The sequence below is a fragment of the Hyperolius riggenbachi genome, chromosome 1 (genome assembly GCF_040937935.1).
Source record: "Hyperolius riggenbachi isolate aHypRig1 chromosome 1, aHypRig1.pri, whole genome shotgun sequence".
NCBI lineage: Eukaryota > Metazoa > Chordata > Amphibia > Anura > Hyperoliidae > Hyperolius > Hyperolius riggenbachi.
In genome coordinates, this window is record NC_090646.1 from 252,571,931 (window position 1) to 252,584,398 (window position 12,468).

At 41.2% G+C, this 12,468-nt stretch overlaps 1 protein-coding gene across 8 annotated transcripts in view; it reads left to right on the forward strand.

Moving 5' to 3' along the window:
- Window positions 1–11,768, forward strand: part of GPRIN3 (GPRIN family member 3) — a 205,533-nt gene extending 193,765 nt beyond the window's left edge. For all 8 annotated transcript variants that reach the window (XM_068232655.1, XM_068232682.1, XM_068232674.1 and 5 more), the window contains one exon: window positions 9,380–11,768. In XM_068232655.1, the coding sequence (XP_068088756.1) occupies window positions 9,469–11,715 (2,247 nt within the window). In that variant the 5' untranslated portion in view covers window positions 9,380–9,468 and the 3' untranslated portion in view covers window positions 11,716–11,768. The remainder of the gene's footprint in view (window positions 1–9,379) is intronic.
- Window positions 11,769–12,468: the final 700 nt, after the last annotated feature.

Below are 12,468 nucleotides of genomic sequence, written 5' to 3' on the forward strand. Positions count from 1 at the left end.
TTTATCATAACAACCAACGGTTTATACAGGAAAATCATGACGATTAACAAGGTTGCCCAAACTGTTGCATCCCACTGTGCATCTATACAGTATTGTGTATTTCCACTTCACTATGGAATACTGCTAAGTATCTATTTTAGTTTCATGCGCATGTATGTTAACTTTTTCCTAACATTAATTTTTGATGGTAATTCCGTTGAACTATTATTATAACTGTCTTCTGGGACTACTGCTCCCTCTTCCTATAACTGTTGGAGGTCAGCGATTGCTTTTCTCTACACTTGTGGACCAATCAAATGATTGGTCCACAAGTGGGATTGAATTGGTTCATCTTCATGCTGCACAGATTTTCACATCTCTGCATCAATTTGGAATTATTTGCATCTCATTGACCATGCTTGCACTGCTACAATATTGTACACAATTTACCAGCTATGTGGATATAGGGTACTTATTGTAAGTACTGTATCCCTTATGAATTCATACTTGGCTTAAAATGTGATGGGTTTTAGTTGTAACTGCATGGGTTTGTTTCATATGGTGTCTGAGATACAACCCCTCATGCAGCAAAAATATGCAGGTGTACCTTTTGCGGCGGTGACCTCAGCATCTATATGTCGTATCTTAGTGGTCTCCGATTTTTATTTTTCCCTATTCCTTAACAAAATTAGAAGTAGAAGTCTGTGTCAGCTTTCTTACATGGCCATATGATATACAGGTAGCTGCTACTTATGATCACCCGATGCTTTTCAGGAGATACAAACAAACTGGGGAAAGGATGTAGCAGGCAAAGAAGATGCTAGAGACCTGGAGCTGTGCTATACAGCCTTTTGAGGTTCTATGAGTGTCATGCTGGAGACCTGGAGCTGTGTTGTGCAGCCGTTTGGCAGCTGTGTGAGGCTCTATTAGTGTCATGCTGGAGACCGGGGGCTGTGCTATAAAGCTCTTTGGTGGCTGTTTGAGGCTCTATTAGTGTCATGCTGGAGACCTGGAGCTGTGCTGTAAAGCTGTTTGACGGCTGTTCGGGGCTCTATTAATATCATGCTGGAGACCGGGAGCTGTGCTGTAAAGCTGTTTGACGGCTGTTCGGGGCTCTATTAATATCATGCTGGAGACCGGGAGCTGTGCTGTAAAGCTGTTTGACGGCTGTTCGGGGCTCTATTAATATCATGCTGGAGACTTGGAGCTGTGTTGTGCAGCCGTTTGGCAGCAGTTTGAGACTCTATTAGTTTCAAAAAAGGAAGAACGCTACAACCACCGCTGTTTAGTCCAAGGGAGCAGGAATCACAGATCTCGAGACATATAGGCTAAAAAAGGAGTATTCCGCTGCACCAAGGCTGGGTAAAAACTTTTTCTTCAACTTTATGGGCTCATCAGTAAACACATACAAGGCTGACGCGTATCGGAGCTCTGAAGGGCTCCTTAATCATATCCAGCATACACAAAATCACCACTAGTTTAAGTAGTCGAGTGCCCGCCCACAAGAGGCATGGCTACCCCTCTTAAAGAGACATAGACAAATTTCACATGTAAAAATATGGCGAAGCCAGTATATAAAATTCAGTACATTAAAAAACCAGAGATGACATGGTTAAGCATCAGAAATGAATATACAGTGAACCTGAATTCTTCAAACTGTAAATTACATAGTATATAATATATGATATACAGATGATAGAAAAATGAATGTAGATAAAGACGCTAGTGAGAGTGGAAAGGAAGAGGAAAAGGGAAAGGGGGAGGGGGGAAGGGAGGGAGGAAGAGCGGGGAACAAGACCTCAAAAAAAATAGTACACTCCTATCCTAAAGAGGTTTCGTTCTTACATCATAGGTTAGGCTGATATCAATTTTAGAATTCAACCCTGTGGGCAAACGTGTGCCCAATTTCCATATCCAAAAGGCTTCCCGGTTTAACAATAACCTACGTAAGTCACCTCCTCTAGGTGAGAGTGCCACTCTTTCTATGCCTTGAAAAGAAATACTAGTCATGACACCCTGGTGTTCCCTCAAAAAGTGCTTAGATACGCTAGAAACCTGGGTGACATATGTTTCCTTCCTCATACATCTACCAGGTCCATTGTAATGCTCCGAGATGCGTTGTCTCAGGGGACGGGTAGTACACCCCACGTACTGCAAGCCACAAGCAACGCAGGTGATGAGATATACAACATTACTAGAATTGCAATTAATATATTGCTTTATTTCAAATCTCTCTCCTTTTGAGATAGAAAAAATCTCCCGCGTTTGATTGTGGACACGGCAGTACCTGCAGGTGCTGTACCCGCATCTGTAAGAACCCTTACAGGACAACCAGGTATGTACTGGTCTGGGAGAGCTGGAGAAAAAGCTCGGGGAAAGGCCGGTCCCCAAAGTGGGGGCACAGCGTGCTGAAAAAGCACATCCCTCATTCAGGATCCTGCGGAGCTTGGGGTCCGAATGTAGGACAGGCAAATACTTTTTTACAATGTTAACAACCTTATTGTACTCCAGACTGTATGGAGTTGAGAAGGTTACATTTCTTTTTTGCCTAGTCCCACACCCGGCACCCGCGCCCAGCAGGTCCCGACGATTTTTTCGTAGTACTTGCTGTCTCGCTTTCTTAATCAATTGGTCATCATAACCCCACTCCCGGAGCCTCCTCTCCACCAAATCCAGCTCTTGCCCCAACGTGCTGGAATCAGAGCAGTTGCATGCCACTCTCACCATCTCTCCATAAGGAATTGCCCTTAGGGTATGGCTCGGATGGCAATCAGAAGCTAGCAAAAGCGAATTGCCCCCACATGTTTTTCTAAAAGTCTTAGTGACAATTCTGCCCAATGTCTGAGAACCACACAATGTAAGGTCGAGTGGAATCGTGGCACATCGTCAAAGACAAATTGAGACAGTTATTATTATAAATATGTCAGGAAACTGGGCAGAATGTCTGGGGGACCCCCCCCCCCCATATCAGCAGCAGATCATCTATGTATCTCCCATACCAAATGATATGTTCAAAGAAGGGGTTCCGCTCTCCAAAGATGCGGAGCTCCTCCCACCACCCCATGAACAAATTGGCCAGGGATGGGGAGAATTTGGCTCCCATAGAAGCTCCGCATCTTTGGAGATAGAAAACCCCATCAAACCAAAAATAATTGTGGGTCAACAGATGATCTACCGCCAACATGAGGAGGTCCCTGACATTCGTAGTAAAAGAGCCATATTCCTGGATATGAAAATCCAAAGCCCTGAGGGCAAGATCATGGGGGATTGAGGAATAAAGAGCTGTCACGTCCATAGTGACCCATGTATAATGCTCAAGCCACTGTAAAGATTCCAGGCTGCTCAACAAATGAGTGGTATCACGTAAATAGCCTGGTAGCCGTTGGACCAATGGCTGGAGGCAACCATCCACCCACCGGCCCAGACGCTCCCCCAAGGAGCCAATATTATACAGTTATATATTATACAGTTTGAAGAATTCAGGTTCACTGTATATTCATTTCTGATGCTTAACCATGTCATCTCTGGTTTTTTTATGTACTGGATTTTATATACTGGCTTCGCCATATTTTTACATGTGAAATTTGTCTATGTCTCTTTAAGAGGGGTAGCCATGCCCCTTGTGGACGGGCACTCGACTACTTAAAGTAGTGGTGATTTTGTGTATGCTGGATATGATTAAGGAGCCCTTCAGAGCTCGGATACGAGTCAGCCTTGTATGTGTTTACTGATGTGCCAATAAAGTTGAAGAAAAAGTTTTTACCCAGCCTTGGTGCAGCGGAATACTCCTTTTTTTGACTCGATTAGTGTCATGCTGGAGACATGGCGCTGTGCTGTACAGCTGTTTGGCGGCTGTTTGGGGCTCTATTAATATCATGCTGGAGACTGGGAGCTGTGCTGTACAGCTATTCCGGGCTCTGTTGATTTCATTCTGTGTAGTATTCCTGTACACAGCGGTACCTGGGTGCTCAGAATTAACCTGCAAGAAGCCAGAGCACAATGAAAACTGAGTCTTTCTTGTGAGGCTCCCTCTGCTGGAGAGAATATGTGCTGAAGTAAAATGTGTATAGAGCCATTAGCTGAGGGCTGCAGCTTTATTTACAGTAGATTCCTTCTGTAATGTGCATGTCCCAGACGAAGCAGCAAACAAGAAATCACTGTGACTCGACATACAAACAAACCCGACTTACAATCTCCCATAGCGGAACCTGTTTGTAAGTAGGGGACTGCCTATAATTGTACTACATTTGAATTAAGAGATTAAAAGTTAGGTTCAAGGCTAGGCATACATTACACAATAATTATTTAATAGACTAGACATAAGATAGCTTGGCCCCTGATGAATCACAACTGATGACAAAACACGTAGGGATGAGTTCAGGGATGCACACACAATACTGTCTATCCCTGAAGACGGCTGTTAGTGTATGGAGCGGATGCCCGGTCTGGTTATAATCATACTCAGACTCTGTAAAATGCTTAATACAAGCCTTTCTTTTGTACCTTATTATTGCTCGTGGGCCTTGGTCTAAATAAAACTGTGCTTTTACAATATATACAGTGTCTTTTCATCACAGGTTGTTTTCTTATTGCGGATGCAGAGTCGCATGATACACTAAAATCCAAGAAGACCGTGAATAAGCAGGGACCCATAACAGGGTGCTGTGGCCCTTACTTGGTCATGGCGCCTTTTCCATAGAGTGAGGCTTGGAACAAAGAGTGTGGGTAGTGTTGCGCTACGCCCTATGGGCCCTTTTCCACCAGCGCGTTTGCGCTGGCTGAATCGCAAAAATGCAAACCGCTAGCGATTTTACAATCGCTACGGTTTGCTTTTTAACATGGGAATCGCGGTAGGTCATTTCCACTACCGCAATTCGTTTTTGCGGGGAACGCGAACGCGCGGCGGAGCGATAATTGCCGCGATTTTGCTATGCAGTGCATAGCATAGCAAAATCGCGGCCGCGAACGTCGGGGAATCGCCGGTAATTGCGATTCAGCAATCGCTAGCGTTCAGCATGAACGCTAGCGATTGCTAGTGGAAAAGGGCCCTGAGTGTTGCATCTGTCGCTGTTTTTGGAGGTACCTGTGCAACTACTTTGGAAATACAATGGAATTGTAGCTTGGTGCAAAAAGGAGAAGGACACTTGGCAGACCATTTTCTTTTAAAGTGAACCTCCAGACTAAAAATTGACTCAGCAGCACTGGAAAGGCCTGGTGTTTCTTTAACAGTTTCACAGCATCAGAACTTTTTTTCTCTTATACAAGCCTCATTTTTAGCTGCACAGAAAAAAACTGCCCGGGCATTTTTCCCCTAATGCTGTGCAAAGCATGATGGGATTTCTGATGTTGTTGTTCTCGTTCTGCTGTTTTGGTGCATTTTTTTTTTACATTTTGAATTTGACATTTGAAGCCTAGTGTGCGCAGCTGGGAGGGGTTATCAGGACACAGGATAGTTGGAACTGTGTCTCCTGCTCCTTGTCACCTCCTTTCAACCAAAAAGATGGCTGCCCCCATGACAAAGATGGCGGCCTCTATGAGTCACAAACATTTGCTTGTTCTTTTAAAATGGGGTGGGTAAGAGATTATATTACCTATCTATTTTAATTAACATAACTAATGTAACTTAATGACAGTATGTTTGTTTAGGCTGAAGTTCACCTTTAAGGAATGCAGTTGTTTAAAAAGTGTTGATTTGTTTTGTGCTGTGATCACAGCGTATATCAAAAAAGGGCGCCTGGAAAAAAGGGCGCGGGGTTTAGCCGAAATTAGAAGTTTGAATGCAAAACCGTATTTTTCGTTTAAGAGGTTATAAACGATAATTTAGTGCTAAATACGTTAAATAAACGGAAATGAAATGGCAAAATACCGTCTATAACAGTAAACGAATTCTGAAATTAAACGTCAAATAGCGTCTATAGCAAAAACGATATTTACACTTGTATTAAGCATAGTACTAGAATGGTAGGTTTTACAGGTATTTTACTACAATTATACCTAACTTTAGGGTCACAGATATCTCTCCTTATCCCTATCCCTCACACCTAGACCCCCCTTTGTGTAAATACACATAATGTAATAAATTGTATATATTACATATATTGTACTATAACTATACCTAACCTTACTCTCATACAGAGCCCTCCCTGTACCTATCCCTAACCCCTAGACCCCCCTGGTGGTGCCTAAACCTAAGACTCCCCTGGTGGTGCCTAAACCTAAGACCCCCCTGGTGGTGCCTAAACCTAAGACTCCCCTGGTGGTGCCTAAACCTAAGACCCCCCTGTTGGTGCCTAAACCTAAGACCCCCCTGTTGGTGCCTAAACCTAAGACCCCCCTGGTGGTGCCTAAACCTAAGACCCCCCTGGTGATGCCTAAACCTAAGACCCCCCTGGTGGTGCCTAAACCTAAGACTCCCCTGGTGGTGCCTAAACCTAAGACCCCCCTGTTGGTGCCTAAACCTAAGACTCCCCTTCTGGTGCCTAAACCTAAGACCCCCCTGGTGGTGCCTAAAACTAACCACCACCCTGGTCCTAACCCTCCCTGTACCTATCCCTAACCCCTAGACCCCCTAGTAATGCCTAAACCTAACCATCCCCACTGCACAAAACACGCTAAACACATATAAACAATAATATATTTAATCCTTAAAATACTTCACTCCAAATAACATGAATAAAATAATTTATATATTTGTAATAGAATAACTAGCCTTAAAATCACGTAGAAATCTTAAAATAACAGTAATTTGTAATAGAATAACTAGCCTTAAAATCACGTAGAAATCTTAAAATAACAGTAATATTTAAAGCGATATTTTAGTAACTATAATCAACGCATTAGAAGTGTAAAAACAAAGTTAATACCATAAGCGATGTATTTCGAATACAATCAGCTTTAGAAACGTTATTTAAGCATTATACATATGAAAACGAATTTTAAATGATAAAAGAAGTGTAAACGAAATTTTAGTTGTTATAGTTTTATAAGCGCATTTTTAAAACGAAAAAATCTAGTTAAAACCCATATAAGCGAAATTTACAAACGAAAAAATAAGTATAATACAAAGTCTAAACGAACTTGTAAACGATATTTGTTATAAACTTTATCCTGTAAACGAAAACCTTTGTTAACACGATCCCTGTAACCGCTATTTCTCGTGCGCCCTTTTTTCCTGTCGGGCGCCGAATAGCCGATATTTTGCATTGCAGTCTATGGCGGCGCCCTTTTTGTCCACTATCCCTGTGCACCCTTTTTTTTACTAGTTCTGTGATCACAGTCTGCGAACCTAATTATTTGAACTCATAGTGCGTAGTATCCCTATCTCATAAAACTTTCTAGATACAAGATTTGATATAAACATTGCATCTGACAAAAATCATTAAAAAATATGGACTTGTCAATTAATATTTGGCAGCTTTATTTAGCTAATGTTGATCTGACACATCCATTCTTTATCGTATCAAGTGTGTTGGGATGCTACTTGCATGAGCAATATGCACTTGAGGTTGACTGCTATGCAGTGCTGCAATTTTGTTATCCCCAATCCAGTTTAGTTTCCGCAAGCCTGCCCACCACCTCCGGGTGCCGAAATTTACCTTCATAGCTGCATATTGCAGCTTTTCAGAAAAGGGGGGGTAACTTTAGAAGGGGGGGATTAAGAATTAGGAGTCACCGGGAGGGTTAGGCACCACCAGGGGTGTTTTAGGGTTAGGCACCATCGGGGCGGTGGGGGGAGTGGGTCGTTGGGTTAGGCACCACAAGGGGGTCTTAGCATTAGGCACCACTGGGGGAGTCTTAAGGTTAGGCACCACTGGGGGGAATTTAGGATTAGGCACTGCCAGGGGGGTTTTAGGATTAGGCACTGCCAGGGCGGTTTTAGGATTAGGCACCACCAAGGAAGGACTCTGTGTGTAAGTAGGATTAGGTTTAGCCATAGTAAAATATTGATAAATATTACCGATATTTCACTATCAAAATCCAGTAGTAAAATATCGCTAACTTTAGTGATATTTTACTAGCGGCAATCCCCTGCGCCCCTTTTTCCAAGCACTTTTATTTAATGTATGTGGTAACAATACCTTCATTGGTCACTGTCATTTAAAGATTCCGCATGCTAAATTCTCACTAGATATGGCCCCAAACAGCCACCTGTGCCCAGTTAGTCTAGCATTTGTACAAGGCTTTAGGCTGAATGACAGTAATTGCATTGGGCTTGCATTGGGCAAACCACAAAAGATTAATTAAGCTGTAATAATATTGATGATATATCAAGTGAAGTACTGGCTACGCTACTAATCAGAGAACTCCCTAATTCTTTATAATAACCATCTGGATGTTTATTGTAATGCAGATATACCCTTCTTCCTTGTAATAATGTATCCCAATGTATACATGATTTAGGATTTGCAGATGGTACAAAATGCATGGCTGCTTCAATATATCTAACAATTCTTTATTTTTGATCATCTTATTTGCGAGCGCACATCATTTGTAGTATTGGCATCATTCAAAATGTATAATTATTAAAAAAAAAAAAAAATACTGTATACTTTTTTTTTTTTTACAATCATCCACTGGTGTTTAATACTGTTTTGGCCTTCTGCAGTAAGAATTCAACAATGACATTTCACGTTTTCATTACAAATAGTTTTCAGTGAATCGCAGTAATTGTTGTTGAATCACAAAGAGTAAGGCAGCCTTCACATTTACTGTATCCCTGCGATTTCTTGCCTGTGTCTTTTCGCATTCGCGATTCTGTGTTTAGTATTTTTTACCTTTCTTTTCTTTCTTTTTTGTTCACATTTGAATGCAAATTTTTGCATCCCGATTTTTCAGGGCATACAAATGAAGTTAATGACATGAAATTGAATGTAATTAACTTCACATTTGCATGCACATTTTAGAATTTGTATCTGTTGTTTGACCTGAGGTTCACTTTAAAGGACAACTGAAGTGAGAGGAATATGGAAGCTGCCATATTTATTTACCAATATGTACCAGTTGCCTGGCAGCCCTGCTGATCTATTTGGCTGCAGTAGTGTCTGAATAACACCAGAAACAAGTACGCAACTAATCATGTCAGATCTAACAATAATGTCAGAAACAGCTGATCTGCTGTATGCTTGTTCAGGGTTTATGACTAAAAGTATTAGAGGTAGAGGATATATGGTAGCCTCCATATGCCTCTTGTTACAGTTGTTCTTTAATTAAGTTATGAGGTAATTTAGCAATAATTTATCGCTGTTTATCAAAAATTGCTGGAAATTGTATATCAACTTGTGTAATAAAGGCTGCATACTGTTCACAGTATAAATGTTTTTGTATACAGGTTGATTTATTTAAAACTTATTTTTTTGTTGTTTTTGTGTGTTTAATAATTATTTCTTTTTCGTGTGTGTAGGCCTGGGAGCTTCACCTGCTTCTGAAACCTGCTACCTTGTCTCACTGGACAATCCAGCTTAAAAGCAGTAACCAAGGACAGAAGATTCCATGGGGACTGTACCTGATCCTGTGGAATCTGCCAAGACATCACCAACGTCTGCAGAAGAAAGTACTTTCTTAGCCGATTCCCATGAGATTAAAGAGGACTCTTCCAGCAGCAATGGAAACGCCACACAAATACCAAGTGTTTGCTCATTAGATCGAAATTGCAAATCACCCATAAAAGACTCAAATAATAAAAGCTTATGTGAAACTGAAATACAGGAAACAAACACACCATATCCATTTAGAACTTTTAGCAAGTCTGAACCTTCAAAGCCATTGGGTACAGATAATTCATTAGGGCAAAGCACAGAAACCATAAAAGACCCTACGCAAAATGCCTCAGCTACTGACAGCACAATACCACCAGCAACAGACTTTGTAGTGACCAATGTAACCCACCAAACATTGCCAAGTGAGGAAGTAGTGGTGGAGGAGGGCAGCTCACAACAGAGTACTGTGTTAGAAAAAGATGACAAAGGGGAACTCACAAGTGACAGCATCACTACAATAGCACAGCAAACTGAAATGCCAACTTGTGCTGACAGTGAAATATTAGATACGATTAACAATGAGCATACCACTAGCCAAGAACCAATCCTTGAGGACACTCAAGATAAGAATCCTAATATAGATGTAGTACAAGAAGAAGAAAGCATGAAGGACATCAATAATATTCTTTCTTCTGAGATGTATTCGACGGTTGGCATATCAGAAGACGAAGTAAATACAAATGGAACTCATGAAACACTAGACTTGCAGTTAGTTTGCAAATTTAGGGAAATGGGAACTATGACATCACAAATCGAAATATTATCTACTCAGGATGCTGAGGTACAAGCTGTGGCACATGTTGAGAATAAATCTGTCTCTACTAGTCCAAGCATATTAGCTGCATTTCTAAAAGCCAACTCCCCAGTGCTAAAAGAAAGGCCAGAACAGGTATGCATAATTTATCAAGGTAACCCTGGAAACCCTGGAATGGATCGTCCTAATTTTGCTTTGCATCCTCAACTCTCCCAAAACCACTTAGCTCCAAAGGTATGCTTTCAACCACCAGATGCAATGGGTCCACAGCCTTTACAGCTCCATACTAAAAGTCCTCCAGACATGGTTCGGACTCCCTTTCAGCATCCGCAGCATCCTCAGCATCCCCAGCATCCACAGCATCCGCAGCATCCTCAGCATCCTCAGCATCCTGACTTGGCAAGGAATCCACAGGTTTTATATAGAAATGAGTTAGATGGACAAGGGCTGTGCCATCCAATGCCACAGATGCAAATGGCTAACGCTTCTCCTATTCTGATGAATGTGAAACCTGTATACCAAATCAATATAGAGAATAGTACACAACAGAAAGCTGGCCATAGAGCAAAGGAATTGTTTGGTGACCAGGCTCAATTCCGAGCAGCCCATGAATTGGGCGCTAAGGCCAGACTTCACCATTTAAGTGGGATAGAAAATATACAGTTGCATAACATCCGCCAAGATAGTGAACAAATAGACACACTTACTGTTCCTGGTGAAGGTAGTTCTGATCGGAAACCATTTCACTTTAAGATTACTAATGAGCAAGGTTCTACCCAAGCTATTATCACCACAGATATAAAAAAGCCAAAGAAGGAGGAGAGACCTACTCCAGTTCATGTTGAAGTTGAGGTCAACAGCACTCTTGGGGCTACTGGAGGTCACATGGAAGAGATTCTTGAAGTCCTTGTTAGGAAGGACCATGATGAAAGTGGCCATGCCAAGAGGTCAAGCAGTATAAGTTTGCAAACTAGACCTGCATCGGACTATAACCCTGGTGCAGCGCAGCTAACTCCACGTATGAGGAAAGCCAGGGAGGATAAAAAGGAACCCGTTCTAGTCACACTGCCTACCTCTGATCCACCTAAATCACAAAAAAAATCAAGTCCAACTTCAAGCGCAGAGGGAAAAAGCCAGACAAAGCAGCAGACTAAAAGTGTGAAGGATGTAGTGTGGGATGAACAAGGCATGACATGGGAAGTATATGGAGCTTCTATGGACCCAGAAGCTTTGGGAATTGCAATACAAAACCACTTACAGCGACAAATCAGAGAACATGAGAAAATGATTAGGGCTCAGTTAAAACAAAATCGGAAATCAATTTGCTCAGATTCATCAGGGAAAAAGCACAAAAGAAGACAGCAAAGAGTATTCCAGTCCATACTTAAGAATTTCAGAAGGCCCAATTGCTGTAGTCATCCTCCTCCTTCTTCTGTCTTAGAGTGATTTTATCTGAACCGTTTTCATACATATCCACATAAATCACTAGACCAATATGATTTATTTATTTTTTATTTCATTTAAAAAAATTATTTTTTGTTTTTTGCACTGAAGAATGTCATGGATGTTTTTTGATTATTGTACAGGGTTTAGTGTGAGTGTCACAACACTCTATTTTATAAGGCAATATCACTTTATTTTAGTTTTGATTTTCATGACTTGGTGAATAAAACAGAGTAAATTGCTTATCTTATTTAACAGAGGTTTTGTAAATGTTGAATTTGTATCACATAAAAAGAGAATAGCATTAACAATGAAATGACCTAGATCTTGAAATGATGAAGTATATGCCGTTAAATGCAGTGCCAGAAACGCCTTCATCACATGGGCCTTTTTTTAGTTCAAAGCTGTTTATAAGGATGAGTGAAAATAACTTTTTATATGATAAAACAAATGTGTGCAGCTTGTGTGTGCAGATCAACAATGGACTCCCAGAAACATTTTTGGGGCTACCTAGGTGTATAGTACGTTTTACTATGTAGCACATCTTTCAACATTATAGCACAATAGTACAACACTTAAAGGAGCTCTCTGCTAAATATTAACACGTCACTTACTGTTGTATGTCATAAGTAATGGCGACTTTATCTCAACTTCCCTCCAGTCAGCTAGCTGGAAGGTTTTCTGCAGACAGAGTCTTGAGGAGTGGTCAGTATTTTTTGACTTAGAAGAAGGTCAGCATACCGTTAGTTTCATCCC